A 17917-nucleotide genomic window follows, 5' to 3' on the forward strand; every position below is an offset into this window, starting at 1 on the left:
TCCTCAGCCAACTCTAATATAAGGGTCCCAAAACCCAATATTTATGTATTAATTAACCATTAATTATGCCTTGCTTTTGTATTAAGTAAGTGTTAATTTTGGTCCTTAGTTAAGTATGACCTGATAGCTACTTAACTATTAAATGTGCCCTTACTTATCTATTACTTAAATAATAATATGCTATTAACTTGTAACACAAGGTAATAGTTATCTAATAGTTAAGTAACTGCTTACTAATGTTCAACATATGCATTAATAACAATTAATATGTGTCTAATGTGGCATTAAATAATGATTATTAACCCTTACTTAAGTATTAGGTTGTAGCTACTTTACTGTTAATTATGGCCCCTTATTTGGAAGTGTTACCGGCATATCTCTATTACTTAAAGAATCTCTGGGTCCATCTTAACTGTATTTTATAACTTACATAACTTTATAACTCCTAGACTTGTCATGCAACACGTCCCATTGTAATGGTGGCAGAAAAATCGTCAGGTGTATTGTAAATGAGGATTAGCTGAAATGAATATGCATAATTTGCAGTGATTTGCTGTCCCATAACAGTGAAGCCATACTAATGTAGCCATCAGCAGGCCAAAATATTCGCTAGCCTTAGGGGGTGCTGGAACCACATTGAAATGCACAAGGGGGTGCGCAGAGACAAAAGTTTGGGAACTGCTGCATTATGGGAATTGTGTTTACTTGGGGTAAATAAGACAGAAACAAAGGCTTCGTGAAGGGTAATGAGAAAGAATTTAATAAATAATGCACCACTTCATTGACATTTATAAAATATATAATGACTGCAAGAACAGGGCTCTGAAAGGATGTGGTGTAATGAATGGCGTGTTATGAAAGACCAGGAGAGTGATGTTCTTAGATCATGTACTGCACGTATATGTCTCGATTCGCCAAACTAACCAAACTGAACAAAATAAATAGAACTTTTTATTCGGTATTTACATGTCGGTTAATGGACTGAATACAGGCACACAGTCACACATAACATAAAAATATACAAAAACGAAAAAATAACATACATACATAGCTAATTTAGGACACACTGATGCAGTATTTAGTTTTTTTCTCCCCTAAATGTCGTTCACATTGAAAACCAAATGTTGAACTCAAAACAATATTGGAGTGCTTAAAATTGCTTCACACAGATCTGGTTTGACGCGAGCGAGGGATTCAACTGCATTACACCCAGACAGACCAACAACTCACAATGCCTCAGCTTTTCACCATGTCCTCAAGAACACAACAAAGCATCCAACCATGGAGAAAATGTTGACAGAAGAAAAGCAGACCAATTCAGTGAGTTATACAGACTAAATGAAAGAGGCTGGGTAGGTAGGGGGAGAAGAAGAAAAAAAAAGAAAAGAGAAAAGCAAAAGCGAAGAGTATTTAAAGATGTCTTACTGACATTCATTGGCAATTCTGGAAGAGGAATAACCAAAATGGTTTTCTGGCAGTTGCAAGGGGGGACTGTTTGAGCAGCCAAAAAGTCATCAACCATCCATCCATCACACCCACCAGCCCACTCTCTCTTCACAAAATTTGGACTGAGAGGTTGGGTGGTGGATGGTATGTGTGTGTGTGTGGGGGTGGAGGGGTGGAGGGGGATGCGGGCAGGCGGCTGGAGGGAGTGAGTGGGCAACTGTCTGTCTGTCTCTCTGGTCTTCCGAAAAAAATAAACAAACAAAAAAATAACTTTCAATTGGCCGCCCACCCGAGGAATTCCGCAATCGCCTCTTGATAAAATCTAACCTTTTTTTTTTCAGTCACATTCCTTGAGTTATAAGTGTGTCTGTCTCTCTCTCCCCTTTCTGAGGCCGAACATATACTGTACATATAACCCAGTTCCTGGGTAGCCTGCATTGTGGTAGTCGTCGCTGCTGCTCTTCTGTGGTCGGGCCGGGAGAGACACACACACACACGCACACAGTCCTTGGCTGGGAGAGAGGGAGACTGACGCTAATTTTTGACTTGTAAAAGGCCACTGGCTGCCTGTCTGCACATCGTGCCAGATTGGGAGGATTACTTGCTTTCCATGTCACACAGGCACTCTCAGCCACTCACACACTCAGACCCGCGCACGCACGCATGCGCGCACACACACACACACAGTCCCACACACACACAGTCCCTCACACACACACACATGCAGTCCTTCTCTCTCTCACACACACACACACATGCACATTCTTTCTCATCAGCACACTGCTTGCGTTCAGCTCTGTCTAGCTGATGACTCTAAGAGGTAAAAGGTGTGTGGGGTAGGGTTAGGGCTCGGGGATTGATGGACGATCAGGGTTATCGTCTGGAGGTTGAGGGGGAGAGGGTCTCTACTGTTCACTGTACACGTTTAAGTGGTATAATCACTGGCCTTTAGGCCAGCTTGCCCTCTCTCTCTCTCACTGATTCGCTATAAAACAGTCTGACAGACGTGGACAGTCAGCTTTCTGACAGTCCTAAAAGCACTCAAGAGAGGGAATTTTAGTTGCCGCGAGCTATAGGAGGGGGAAGGGAAGAGAAGTGAGAAGTAAAAAAGGGGGGAATAGGTACAGGTAGGCTTTATAACGGCTAGCAAAAGTAGCAAGTATTCACATTTATGCGTCCTTTTTTTTAAAATCCTCACGTTTCCCTAGTTCCCTTAGTCTGCCTTGGGTCTGTCCCAGGTCTGTCCCAGTTCTGTCCCAGGGTCCACTGCATTTTCATGGCCACATAAGACGGTGTTCACACTGAGATAGGCTACCAGGGTAAGACTTTATAATAAGCGATGCATAAAAAGCATTATGAAGACTTAGTAAATGATTAACTAATGATGCACAAAACATTAACGAATGGTTCTATTATAAACAAAGTTTTATTAATGCTTCATAAAATATCTACAAATTAATATGTTCAAGATTTTCCTAACCTTTTAACAGAGTATTTTTTAATTCATTTACAAACTGTAAATGTTTGCTAAATATAAAATATCAACATAACATTTCCCACTCACATTCACAAACATTTGTTAATGTTTTGTTCATCGTTAGTTAATTATTTACAAAGTCTCCCAAATGCTTTTTATGCATCCCTTATTATAAAGTGCCACAGCTATCAACGAACCCCCTCCATTGGAACTGTAGCCACTGAATGTCATAAACAGATCTATCACCACGATGAGGAAACAGCTAAGCTGTTGTCAAGTGCAAGCAAAAGAGTGACTAACGTAAGATAACTTATCAAAACATAGTTCAATCAATGTGTGGTGATTTGCATTTAAATTGGTTGTTACTTAGCTTAGCGTGCTACCTAATGGCAAAGTAACACATCGTAGCAACAACACCCATGCAGATAAACATTTGTGATTGATGTTAGCAATTTTCCTCATACTATGAATATCAGATTAAGGCTTTGATTACACATATGTGAATATATTTAAATACAGATATTTGTTATCCGTTTACATATAAACATTGCATGTTGATAAAAAATAAAACCACCATTATGACTGGTGCATTTTAGCTTCCTAGCTCCCAGTTCTTTAGCACTACACTGGTGGTATAAATGCAGATGTCTAAAACTCAGTTTGAGCTTCAACAAGAGGCCCATGCCGATGTGTTTACAAACACATCCTTATACGTGTAAATGGGGTCTGAAAAACAGCCACTCAGTGTGAACGCCGCCTCTGCGATCCATTTCCCGTACATATCATATGTCAGCAAAAGGTGGTATGGGGTTTCCGCTGTTCTGTTGAGATGGGCTGCTTCATATATCAATATAAGCTACCAATAAGCTGTTAATATAGCCCAAACTCTAACCCTAACCGCTAGGAGTGCTACTGTGTTTTAATGGCAAGGTACCTCAGCTCAATGAGTATCTTATACATGGGTTCTCAAATTTTGTTTTCCCCTGGCTGCGCACAACTCAACCTCTGATTGCTGTCTGTCAAGAAATGTCTGGCCTCTCCTCGCAACACCGTGTTTATAAACAAAAAACCCCATGTATAGCAACAGCGGCTCACACTGGGGTTCGACAAGGGTCCAGACCCTGCTCCCCTTCCCAACGTCTTTTGCCGAGTCGGGACCACTCACGCCAGGGACACATGCAGGCGAAGCGACACCAGCGAAGCAAAGAGGCGAGGCGAAATTCAGTGTCCATTCTGACAGCTTAACCGTTGTTGATTGGCCTGCCATGGCCATTGCAGGCGGAATTCGTTCCCCATTTACATTATATTAAACTTGGTCGAATATGTTCGCTCTTGCTCGAATAGCTTCGCTCTTGTTCGTTTGCCTTCGCCTCCCTCGTAGGAATGAATGGCGAAGTTCACTTCGTGGGGCCAAAATTCGTGTGAATGTGTCCCCGGCATCACACAAGCTTATTGAAACTTCTGTACCCTTTGGGTTTAAGTTCAGAGCAACACAAGACAGAGGCTGCTCAGAGTATAGCTTGTGAGCACACATACTCTATAGGCACCTGTGGTTCACCGAGTGTTTTTCGTACAGCTTTTAGTTAACTCATGACGGCTGACTAGGGGGAAAGAGTGGGTGCGTGAGTACCGTTTCGACCAGGGGCGGGGAACCTTTTCCATTCGAAGGGCCATTTCAAATTGCTCCAAGGGCTGTAAAAGTCCTCCAAGGGTTGTGCTACGAACACAAACCAGCATTTCCCCCTGCACTTTAGGCCTATATTGAAGTCAGCCACCTTTACAACAGACCCCACATTCTTTAGGTCCCCTGAATATAGCTTAATTGTACTGCAAATGGAATTTGTAAGATTCCTTTACAAAATATGTCATATTTCATATGAAGCTGCATAACATTAAAATTATGTCGGGGCCAGATAAAGCGGCTTCAAGGGTCGCAAAGGGCCTTCTAGACATAGATTTCCCCACCCCTGGTTCAGACAAACACGAGGAATTGGTGACAGTCTTATCGGGGTTTGGAAGGTGGATTTTACCAGCAAAAGAACTTGGTGGAGTGGGGGACTATCGGCTGTGTGATGGAGTGACCATCGCTAGGGTTGTGGGTGTGTTCTGACTGGCACGCCAACGAGCCGGGCTCTTTTGGTGAAACGGTCAGAGCCCCAGTTTACTACCCCAGGGTTTGAGTCCTGGCTGGGCAACTCTACTCTACAGTGGGCTAAACAGCTCCGAGATGCTCCATTCAAGGGCTGGACTGGGACTGAAAAATGTCAGCGAGCATTTTTTGGCCTAGATCGGCCCCGAACACACACAGACCACTCTCATACTATATCTTGACTGGCTGAATCCACTGTCTATATTGACGATGGACCAATGGGCCTTCCCCCCTGAATTGTCAGCCAATCCCCAGGAAAACAACCACCACAACAGTATCGACCCCTATGGGGCTGTCAGCCCCCCGGGAAAATGCCCTGTATGCCAGATAACCAGTCCAGCCCTGGCTCCATTGTACAGTTAGTACTGTAAAGATGTGGTGTGTGTGTGTGTGTTTGTGTGTGTGTGTGTGTGTGTGTGGGGAGGGGGTTTTCTTTCTTTTGCTTTACAAATGCAGAACTGTCGGCTGTGTCTCCTCTATTAGTTTTCTCTGACGCGTGTCTATGTGCCGGGTCCTCACTTTAATCCTGTACAGCTTGTATTTAATCAAGTATTTAAGAAGTATGATGCAAACAACATGTTCCAACGTTGAAGCACAACAAAACGAAACAAAAAAAGCAACAAAAAAACAAATAATGTATGTTACATATCTACAGTCCAAAGTGTGGTTTGTTGCACAAGTGAAACTACGTCTTGGTAATAATTCTTGGAGTATTCTATGCACCTTATTACATATAGTTTCTCTGTATTGCTTATGGTGGCTATACTTATATATACTTATATATAAATATAGATGTGTTTTATATGTACATTTTTGATATTAAAAAAACATTGCATAAAGAATAAAATAAATAAAAATGTGAATAAACCATACCATTGAGTATGATTCGTGATGTTATAGCTGTGGTAATAATAATACTTATATCATATATAATAATATCGACAAAAAACAAACAAACAAACAAAAGAATTACTCTGCCTACAAGAAACAAAATGAACTAGACCGCATACCCTGCAAATAAAATGTACAATTTGGGAGTGTTGGAATGACTGTCGACAAGGAACTTTGGGGGGGGCGGGGTACGTTTGAGGGAGGGGTGGGACGGGGTTGTTATTTTGGGGTCAAGGGAGATCGAGGGAGTAGATCTGTTGTCCTGCTACTCAGTCTATGTATATGTTTATGTGCGTGGGTGGGTGATTGTGCTGTGTGTTGTACTGTATGTGTGTAGGGGACAAGGTGGGGGGGTTGATGGCGTCATGGTCCAGGACATGTTTTTGTGTTATTTTGAGGAGCTGGCGGGGGCGGGGAGGACTCTTGAGAGGAGGGAGGGAGAGAGAGGGGGGGGCACTTTCACCTCCGGATGTCTGTGGCCTCGGGGTCCTCCTGCTTGAGCGCCCCACCGCCCTCCAGGTTCATGCGACGGGACCCCCCCTGGCCACGACTCCTGGGGTGCGTGTTGAACCCCCCTTTGCTGGCCTTCTCCTTGTCCTGCCTGGTGGACGACGGGTGGCTCTTGGGGCCCTCTGACTCCGGAGGGGGGTGTACAGGGAGGGTGGCGCTGGCGCTGGCGTGGCGTTGCCGGTCCGCCGGGGGACCCGCGGGGGCCCCGGGCGCCGCGGCGGGGGCCCCGTTGGGCATCGGGGAGCAGAGGGTCAGGCTCTCGCACAGGGCGCCCCAGTTCTGCTCGCACTGTAGCCGCACGCTGCGCGTGATGGCCTCCTTTACTTCCTCGCCGCAGCTCAGCAGGATGTTGACCAGTTCCACGTACGGCCTGCGGAGGGAGACAGAGAGTAAGGCATTAAGGCTTTTTTAGCATTACACTCCCCGAGGAGGTACGAGCGTGCACGTGCACACACACACACACACACACACACACACACACACACACACACACACACACACACACACACACACACACATAGACACAGAAGAACAAGTAAAAAGGATGGAGGAATATAAAAGAAAAAAACTTTTGAGGTACAAGCACGCACGCACACACACACACACACACACACACACACACACACAGACAGAAGAAGAAAAGAGGATGGAGGATGGAAAAAACACTTTATATATCGCGAGGAGACACGTTGCCGTTTTCAAAAACATGTCATCATTGCAAGCCACTGCTCCTGTGTGTGGACGCTGGTGCAGCTAGGTCCCCCATTGACTTTAACCCAGCAAACCAAACACACCAAGCCAGCTTTTTTTATATTATTTCTTTTTAAAGGTGCACTGTTAAGATTTTTAGTTGTTTATTTCTAGAAGAATTCATGCTACCCATTCACTAATGTTACCATTTTCATGAATACTTACCACCACCATCAAATTCTAAGTCTTCATTAGGACTGGGGAAATTGCACTTTTCATACATGAAAAGGGGGGATCTTTGAGATGACTTAGTCCTGGTCCCGGCCAAAGCTGTAGCGGCCCTGGGGTGGCATTCTCGAAAGCGTCTTTGCTAACGATGGTAGCAACGTTCTTCGTAAGAGCGACTCAAATCTCTCTCGACAGCGACACTCACCACTAAATCCAAGGGAATGGTGTTACATCTTAAGACAGTCTTGGTCTAGCAACGACAATAATCGAGAAACAGACCCCTGGATACTGGTGATATAGCGTTCAATGGATACTGGTGATATAGCGTTCACTCTTTAAGTGCGGATTATACCTCTGCAACTGTGCACATCAATTGTCTGCGTCCTTCGTGTCTGCCCGTCGGATAAGTGAAGATTTTCTTGAGGCGCTCGATGACGGCCGCAGAGCAGTCTGTGCGTGGGCTGTGGTCACGCACAGACACAGACTTGACGGACGCAGAGGCTATGTGTCGGAAGCATAAATTAGGCTTTAGAAGTCGATTTTCCTCTCAGAGAGAGAGAGAGGCCCCATGCGGTGGGCTGCTGAAGGGCCAGGGGGCTCCGCATGGCCTCTGGGCTAGTTTTCAGCCTCATTTGATTTTATGGGCACAGGGCTGAAGTGGAATGGAGTGGAGAGGTGAGGAGTGGAGTGGAGTGGAGTGGAGTAGAGTGGAGTGGCGAGGTGAGCAAGCCTGGCTGTGTTTCTGTGAGCCTGCCTGCCCGTCTGCCTACTTGCCTGCCTGTCTGCCTACTTGCCTGCCTGCCTGCCTACAGACTTGCATAACTGCCTGCCTGCCAGTTTGCCTGCCTGCATACCTGCCTGTATACCTGCCTGCCTGCCTGCCTGTCTGTCTGCCTGCCTGTCTGCCTGCCTGCCTGCCTGCCTGTCTGCCTGCCTGTCTGTCTGCCTGCCCGCTAGCCTGTCTGCCTGCCTGCCTGTCTGCCTACAGATCAGCATACCTGCTGTGCTGGGAGCCAGGAGGTAGATCGAAAGACTTAGAACGGAGCTGGCTGCAAACAGAAATGAGATTTTAAAACCACTAATCAGGACCTGGTGTCTGGTTTCTCTCTCTCTCTCTCTCTCTCTCTCTCTCTCTCTGTCTTTCTTTCTCTGTGTGTGTGTGTGTGTGTGTGTGTGTGTGTGTGTGTGTGTGTGTGTGTGTGTGTGTGAGATAGATAGATAGATAGATAGATAGATAGATAGATAGATAGATAGATAGATAGATAGATAGATAGATAGATAGATAGATAGATAGATAGATAGATAGATAGATAGATAGACAAAGAAAGTGTTAGAGAGACCAAAAGAGCATTGGAGGCGGATAGGGAGAAAGTGTGTCTACGGGTGTACTGTGTTCGTGTGTGTGCATGTGTGCGCTCACACGACTAAGCATGTGTACGTGTGTGTGCGTCCAAGCATGCGTATGATTCAATATTTGCATTTTCGAGCATGCGCCGCTAGCGTACTTCAGTTTAACGATTCCAAGCCATTATCTTACAGAGCATCAGAGCAACTAGATGCTCATGTCAGGTCTTAACTTGCACGATAGATTCTCAGGCTCACTCAGATATGCCTACCAGAGAATAAATCGACTTTACGATCCGAAATCAATATCCCAATGACCATTAGCACTCATTAGCAGAGACGGTAGACATGACCAACAGGCTACAAGTAACCTATAAAGAAACACACAGCCAGCAAACTCTCTGCACCTTTAGCATCGCCATATTGGACTTACACATCCTGCAGCGAGTTCTTGTTAGCTCTCTCTCTCTCTCTCTCTCTCTCTCTCGCTCTCTCTGTGTCTTTCTCCATCACACGCTCTCTCTCACTGTTTGTCCCTTTGTCTCTCTCCATCAGAAGCTCTCTCTCTCTTGCTCTCTCTCTCCCTCTCTCTCTCTCTTGCTCTCTCCCCATCAGGCGCTCTCCCTCTCTCCCCTGTCCCTCTCTCTCTCTCCCTCCCCCCATCAGACGCTCTCTCTCGCTTTCTCTCTCTCTCTCTCTCTCTCTCTCTCTCTCTCTCTCTCTCTCTCTCTCTCTCTCTCTCTCTCTCTCTCTCTCTCTCTCTCTCTCTCTCTCTAACTCCATCAGACGCTCTCTGGAGCAGACACGTGGTCCAATGTAATCCCCATTTAACTACTTCGCCAGAGGCGTGGAGTGGAGTAGCGAGGAGAAGAGAGCAGGAGAAGAGGAGAAGAGAGCAGGAGAAGAGGAGGAGAAGAGAGCAGGAGAAGAGGAGGAGAAGAGGAGGAGGAGAAGAGGAGGAGGAGAAGAGGAGGAGGAGAGAGCAGGAGAAGAGGAGGAGGAGAGAGCAGGAGAAGAGGAGGAGGAGAAGAGGAGAAGTGAGCAGGAGAAGAGGAGGAGAAGAGGAGAAGAGAGCAGGAGAAGAGGAGGAGAAGAGGAGGAGAAGAGGAGACGAGGAGGAGAGAGCAGGAGAAGAGAAGGAGAAGAGAGCAGGAGAAGAGGTGGAGAAGAGGAGAAGAGGTGGGGAAGAGGAGGAGGAGAGGTGCAGAAGGGAAGGTGTGACGTGGCATGGCCATAAAGAGAGAGAGAGAGAAAGAGAGAGAGAGAGAGAGAGAGAGAGAGAGAGAGAGAGAGAGACTGACGTCAGTATGGCCCGCCAGTGACGGTGCCGTCCAGTCATGCACAATGAGCTGTTATGAAGCAGCACAAAGGACACGCTTAGCGCCGCGGTGGCCTGCGTGTTCTTAGGCTTTCTATGGGTCCTGCACTCCTCCATCCAGCCACCCTCTCTCTCTCTCTCTCTCTCTCTCTCTCTCTCTCTCTCTCTCTCTCTCTCTCTCTCTCTCTCTATGTTCAGAGTCAGACGGTCGTCCAAACATTACATGGTGACCAAAACACACACACACACACACACACACACACACACACACACACACACACACACAACGCAAATGGCCGTCCATTTTGCCATGTCATGGAGGTAGGGATTGCGCGTGTGTGTGTGTGTGTGTGTGTGTGTGTGTGTGTGTGTGTGTGTGTGTGTGTGTGTGTGTGTGTGTGTGTGTGTGTGTGTGTGTGTGTGTGTGTGTGTGTGTGCGTGTGTGTTTTCGTCTATGTCTGTGCTGTGTGTCTCTTTCTGTCTGTACTGGGAGGGTACGAGGGGGTGGGGGGGATTCTAGGCTGGAAATTCGGCCCAGAAAATTACCTCTAACTACCCGAACGTTCCTTAAATAATCACAACAGTCTTGGAATATGTTTCCCCATTTAGAATGAATGAAATAGAGACACTAAATTTGGGGACATGTTGGGACAGAAAACATTAATGCCAGCACCGTGTGTTTTACTGAGTTAGTTACAGTGTGTGTGTGTGTGCATGTGTGCATGTGTGCGTGTGTGCGTGTGTGTGCGTGTACACGTGTGTGACCACATGTGGTCCTGTAATTCAACTAGTACTGTGCTTAGCAGGGCATTAACCCTTTGAGGAGTATGGATTTCTTCCCAATAGTTCTAGAATTCCGCTCAAGCATTCTACTGCTGACATATAACCTAGGGTTAAAAATCCTGCCAAGTGTTTGTGACATCATAATGAGAACTCAATCTTTTGGCTGTAGTTCTAGTCAAATACTCTACACGTGATGGCACCAGAGACGGTTTAAATGCATTTAGAATAGAGAATCTTTGATGGCACGTCTGAAAGGGTTAAGAGCAGACAGAGCGATGGTGGGTTCGAAGGCATCAGGCGGCGCCCCGGACTGATGCAACCTTCTCCTCCTCTGCTCTCTCCCCTGTATTTGGTCTCCCTCCCTCGGCGCTCTTAGTAGTGAAAATAACCACTAAATGCACCCTCGTCGGCTGTTAGCCGTCGTCCCCAGCAGCGAGCCAGTCGCCAGCTCGTCTAACACACAGACAAGCCAGCCCCCCCACCTCGATGTAAAAATACACTATCTTATCTCCGCTACGTTCTTCTCTATGCCTTCTACTAGCCTTCATCCAGCAGCGCTCGTATGGTATATTCTGTCCACACTCTGTACCCTGTATTACTGTGCTGCGTATTTCTGCTATTAGCAAGATTTTTGTCTACATGTTACATGTTAAATGTTATTTGTATTTTTGTGTGTAATTACAACACTAGCACATAGCATTACACAGCTGTTACACCATTTACTCTATTGTACCTAATGAGATAGATAAACTGTGTTGTTACTGAAAAACACTGAAAACCTAACAAGGACCCACCACAAACTTGATCAAACCAGTGCAGAATTAGCTGATCGTAAGACAAGTACACGGGTCTACTGGTTACCCAGATAAGTTGGAAGGAAACTGTGTTTCTTTTTTTCACTTTTACTTTTACTTTTGACACCTCTGATTATTAATCACTTATTGTTACCAGTCCATCACTGTTACTTGTCCTGTCTTGCACTTGTCAGTCTGTAAAATGTCAGTCCTGTGTTTGTCTATGTCTTGGCATGGTATAGAGAGAGAAACATAATTTCATTTTCCTTTGTATGACTTGTGCATATGAAGAAAGTGACAATAAAAGTTGACTTGACTTGACTTGATGCGTCCATGTCGTGCGGAAGTTGTGTAAGCATGGATATGAGATGGAAAGAGAGAGAGAGAGAAAAAAAAAGGGGGATGGAAGGTGTAGGGAGTATAGAGGGCTGAGGGATGATACTTTAAAGATAATGGAGAAGGGAAGGAATAAGGGAGAAGTGAAAGAAGGAGTGTTACTCTGTAAGGCCTTTGCTGCTTTCGTCTGCCATTCGCAACATTCGTCCAGGTCACGCTAAAGTTGTAAGTAAGCAATTGTGCTCTCTCTCTCTCTCTCTCTCTCTCTCTCTCTCTCTCTCTCTCTCTCTCTCTCTCTCTCTCTCTCTCTCTCTCTCTCTTTTGGAGCTTGAGGGCATTTCGTCCAAAAGGGCTTCTTCTTCTTCTTCTTCTTCTTCTTCTTCAGTTCTGGGCTGATGATAGGGAACTCCGGGTTCCTGATGATAGGGGAACCTTCTGGCTCCCTATCATCAAGCCTGAACTGAGGAAGCATTTTTGGATGAAAGGTGGAACGTCTTAAAGCACCCTAAAAAAGAAAAAAAGTCCAGTTGCTGCTTACAGCTTTGGTCTTTATTTTGATCGGCCTGTGCTGTGCTGACTTCACTCTTGGTTTTCATTTGTTTTTGTTACTTTGCATAACTATGTACCTTGATGGAGGTCCTCCTTTGTGATTCTCTTTTGGACTGGAGCGCCTGCTTATGTAATGTTTTGTTTTGCTGGGAAGCAGAATTATATCTCAGAGTAACAGAGATACTCTGCTAGTTTTATAAGATGAATTGTGCAGTTACTGTAAAACCCTTGAAAATGTATTCAAAAGGAAGTCAGAAGTCAACGTTTTTGAACAACGGAAAGATGTTTAGAAAACCCCTCCCTATCTTTCTCCTCATTTGTTTCCTGTGCACCTCTCATACTGTCCTATCACCAATGAAGTCGAAAAAGGCCCAAAAACTGTCCTATCATCAATGAAGGCGAAAAAGACCACATTTTTAAAAAAATGGATCCCTGAGGAGGATCAATAGACCGAAAGCTTGGCTTATTAAAAAGAACACAAAGAGGATTTAAGTGTGCAGACATTTTTCTTTTCATGTCACACAGTTTTTGTTTATGTTTGGCACCTTTTAATCGAGAGTGCGGTGTGATCCGATTAAACACATTAAGAGTGTTCGGGCAGTGAAAGTTCTATAGAATTCTGGGCACCATTCAATACAATTTGGAATTTTAGAATCGTACATTGTTATAGAGCACATTCTTTTTATAGAATGTTCAAAAACCCACACCCTTAAAGGTAAAAAAAAAAACATATCAAATCATCCAACTCACCCTTTGGGGAAGAGGTCCTGGAAGTGGATCATCTCCACCATGACGTTGACGTTGTCCTTGGCGGCGGAGCAGAGGTTGTGCTTGAGGTAGCACTCGCGCTGCAGCTGGAACACCATGTCCTTGATGGCCAGGCACTTGCGGCTGATGCAGCTGAACTTGTGGCGCAGGCCGTGGGCCATGCACTTCAGGGCATCCTTGATGAAGGACTTGCCCTGTTGAGCAATGGACATGGCGAACAAAGAAAGACACACACACACACACACACGCACATACACAGACACATTTGATTACTTTTATTTGGACCCAAGAGACAAGCATTAAGGTACAAGATCCAAATGTTTTGGAACAGGCTATTGACAGGCTGGCAGATTTGAAAAGACTTACACACTTACTGATGCCAGACATAGGAACAAAAAAAGACACACACACACACACACACACACACACACACACACACACACACACACACACACACACACACACACACACACACACACACACTCACGCCAACACACACACACACACACACACACACACACACACACACACACACACACACACACACACACACACACACACACACACACACACACACACACACACACACACACACACAGACACACACACAATTTAATTGATCCATACCTACAAATTCTCACAGCACTTTATAGTTAAGCCGGCCAACTCGACAACAACAAACTCCTACCACCTTGACTAGGTCCCTTGGAAAGATGAAGATTTTGTGTTGTGAATGTGCTGTAGCCTAATGTAACGCAAGTTGCTTCACCACACAAATATATAGCTTATGAGTGTTCACAGTGTTCACAGTCAGGTGTCTCTGATACCAGCCAGCCCTCCTCCACTTTGACAACAAAAGATCTGCAGGAAACGCTGCATGCTTATGTCCATCAGGGCGCGAATGATAGAGATACAGTATTGCCTGGGCGTGCAAGCACGCGCGCGCGCACACACACACACACACACACACAGACACACACACACACACACAAAGGGATAACAGTCAACCGTTGTGGAATGCATTGGACTGAATTAAAACAATACTGTGTCAGACCTAAATAGCTTTCTGATGCAAGCTTCCTGAGCGCTGTACTCTACTGTTCTGTACTGTTCTGGATGTACAGTACACATCTGGTCAGTCTAGTCTATCCGCTTCTGGGCTTCACCGTTTGCATGGCCACTTATCCATATGTCCAGCAGTGAGTGATTTTTGAGAGTTGCTTTGCATAACTATGGACCTTGATGAAGGTCCTCCTTTGTGATTCTCTTTTGGCTGAAGTGCCTGCTTATGTAATGTTTGGTTTGTTTTGGTGGGAAGCAGAATTATATTGCAGAGTAACACAGTGTACAAGAGAAAGAGAAACTTGAGGTGTGGAGGACTCTGGATGGAGTGAGTTGGGTGGGGTGAGTTTGGTGGTTTACAAGCCTAGTAAACCAGCGCCACCCGCTGACGCCGACATTTTTCGGCTACGAGTGGGTCTGGCCTCGGATCGGTCGAACATTTTGAACAGATTGCCCTGAATCTGGCAGACCAATCACAACGCAGATATTTGTTTTGAATTTGTTTTGAATCAAATCGGAAGGGGTTTTGAGGGAGTGACGACAAAGCTCGCAACGTTGGGAAAGCACATCAACGAGAAAGATCACTGATCGGTCAGAGCACCGGCCTATAGGCACAGGCACGGTTTGAAAAACAACTGGTTGTTCTCATCAACAGTCTTCGGATGTACTATTCATCGGGGCCAGACTAAATTACACATCTGGTCTCACATTTAGGCTGGTTTATCAGGCTAGTGGTTTACGGTAGCCAGGCCACGCCCTCCTAGTGACGCAACACCTTCAGCCAGTCAGGCCAGGAGCAATATTAGTATTGTTTCTGAGCTCCGGGGAAATCGGGAGCTCCACCCACTTTGTCGGGAACCAATCAATTTCGAGCAGCACCAACAGCCATGGGTAGAGGCGTGTTCATGGCAGTGACGTGGTTTAAGCAGAGGTGTTCTATTGGGAATAAGAAATGTTTTGGTTTAAGCTTGGCACAACCTTTTCTGGCCTCGACCAGTAGCAAACCGAGGGAGGCAGGTCAAACATGCCGTTTCGGAAACGTTAATCGTTATGGTCTTGGTCAGACCAAGTCTCGAAAAGAGATTTGAAAGTCGATGATAATCAGGCAGGGGTTAGGGCATTTTCCTTGCCTGGTTAACACCAGACCTAATCACAAGTGAGATTTGGTCTGGGGAGTTGCCTATATTAAATTCCGTAGGGGGCAGAATACTTGGCTATTATGACACACTGCCCTGCTCTCTGATTGGGCAGAGAAACTGTAAAGGTCGGAATGCTTGCCCATTATGACACAGGTACCATGATCTTGGACGTTATGAGTCATCCTCGCCAGACTGTCTTTCTGTCTTTCAGATCGAAACTATTGTGTAGAACTAAAGGCAGTATGGGACTTCCCAGGCTAGCATTTGCCCTGTGGCCCAGGGCACTCCCGTATGGTTAGTGGGGGACCTATTGTGACCTTGGCAGGCAGTATGGGGGGCCCTATCAGTTTCCTGCGCTAGGACCCTGTGTGCAGTTGTTCTGCCACTGGGCTGGAGACTGGCAAAAGCAACAGAGCTGGGCTGCGTTTCTCGAAAGCGTAATTGTTAGCCAGTTAGCAACCTCAGTAGTTGCCAATGGGAAATTGCATTGTAACCAACAAAGTAGCTAGCATACGTAGTTAGCAACTATGGTTTCGAGAACTGCACCCCTGGTTCGTCAGGAGACTTAGATGATGTTGACCTTCACCAATGACGATGAAGATCACCATATAAGGACACTTTTGCACACCTCCATTGGAACGGATGCATTGAATGTAGCCAGTGCTTCAAAAGAAGCCATAAACAAATATCCTGCAACACTGCCCTCTTAGCAAAGGTATGTGTAATTACTAATTAATAAATAATGATATGCTTGAACTCACCTGAAGAAGGTCCGAACAACTGCAACAATGTGGTGAGTAATAAAATTGAAAGGGCAATGGACGGTTGTGCAGAATATTTTTTTTCTTATTATTTTTATTTTTTTGTCTTTCATTAGTTCATTTGTATGACAGGACAGTGAAAGACTTGACAGGAAGTGAGTGGGAGAGAGATGGGGAAGGTTCGGCAAAGGACCCGGGCCGGAATCGAACCCGAGTCACCGCGCAGCAGCCCAGTGCCCTACCATTAGAGCCAGGACCACTGCTAAGGTTTTGGAGGCCCTAAGCATAACTGGTCAGGAGACCCCCCCCCCTCCTCATAATTAAATAACAATAATGATAATACGTTTTTTAGTCAATCTCAATTTAGGAGGACCCAATTTTGGGAGCGAAGTGGTTGAGGCCCTAAGCGCTCTGCGTACTCTGCTTATGTCTAGCGGCGGCCCTGATTAGAGCTATGGTAGGCCCTGCAGGATATTACTTTACTATCAACGGAGGAGAACCCATAAACGCAGATGAAGGCGGGCTGCCTTGAGAGTCAGACATAATGTTGCTGACCTCTGCCGTACACCGACCTCAATTCTTTCCACAAGGAACCACTTCTAATGGGAGCTGTCTCTCTCTCTCTCACACACACATACACACACACACACACACACACACACACACACACACACACACACACACACACACACACACACACACACACACACACACACACACACACACACAGAGATGAGCTGTGTGCACACACCTTTTTGTCCAGAAGTAGCCACTACACAGTCTCTCTCTCACAGATACACACACACACACGCACACACGTCCATTCAGACTAGAGACCGACCGATATGGGTTTTTCTAAAGCCGATGCCGATACAGATTTTTAGCGGTCAGAGTCAGCCGATGGCCGATGTGACCTGCGGATTTTTTCTGCCGATTTTTAGGGCCAATATGCTATCGTATTATACTTAATTGGCATGTTAAAAATGATTTGTTAATGAAAAAAATATTAATTGCATCCTCTTTTTGTTAAAATTTCACATAGATTGTCCGTTACTATATTTTAGAGCGAAACATTATGCTGGTGGTCTCCAGCATTAATCGTTCCAAGTAGATAGCTGCCCGCAGATGTGCCTGACTTAAAATCGATGCGGTCAAATAAGAAAATCGGACGATGCCGATTTATTAAGAAATAACAAAAATCGTCTGATTAAATTGGCCGGCCGACTAATTGGTCGGACTCTAATTCAGACACATGGTTGGGCTGTGTGCACATACACCTTTTTTTACGGTAGTGTGTGTCCTGTCGTGAACGTAATGCAACAAAACCGGTGGGCTCATTCATCATGCGTTCTTACGCACAGATCTGTGCTTAACCCTTTATGACAAGGCATTATAAATTTGCTGTTACCAGAATGGCAATGACTAAGTGGTAGTGCATTACTTAAGGCCCTGTGTTATGTCATAGTAGTGTAGTACTATGGTAGTAAACTTTTCAATGACTATAACAGCGTGCCGCTGGAGGTACAGCGTGCATTAAGGGGCTTAAAGGGTGCCTGCCATCATTCCTGTGCAAAGTCTGAGATTTATGAACATGCACTTGAACGTAGAAATGTGCCTAAATACACGCACAACTCTGATCATGTGGAAGAAAGAGGAAATTGCAAATTATTTT

General features: G+C 45.5%; 1 protein-coding gene across 1 annotated transcript in view; it reads right to left on the minus strand.

Annotated features, from left to right (window-relative positions):
- Positions 1-2184: 2184 nt before the first annotated feature.
- The window catches only part of stc2a (stanniocalcin 2a), a 30157-nt gene continuing 14424 nt past the window's right edge, over positions 2185-17917 (minus strand). Inside the window, exons 3-4 of the mRNA XM_063189492.1 lie at positions 13266-13477; positions 2185-6843 (exon numbers count right to left, since the gene is read on the minus strand). Coding sequence (XP_063045562.1) covers positions 6423-6843; positions 13266-13477 — 633 coding nt within the window. The 3' untranslated portion in view covers positions 2185-6422. The remainder of the gene's footprint in view (positions 6844-13265; positions 13478-17917) is intronic.

The sequence above is a fragment of the Engraulis encrasicolus genome, chromosome 23 (genome assembly GCF_034702125.1).
Source record: "Engraulis encrasicolus isolate BLACKSEA-1 chromosome 23, IST_EnEncr_1.0, whole genome shotgun sequence".
NCBI lineage: Eukaryota > Metazoa > Chordata > Actinopteri > Clupeiformes > Engraulidae > Engraulis > Engraulis encrasicolus.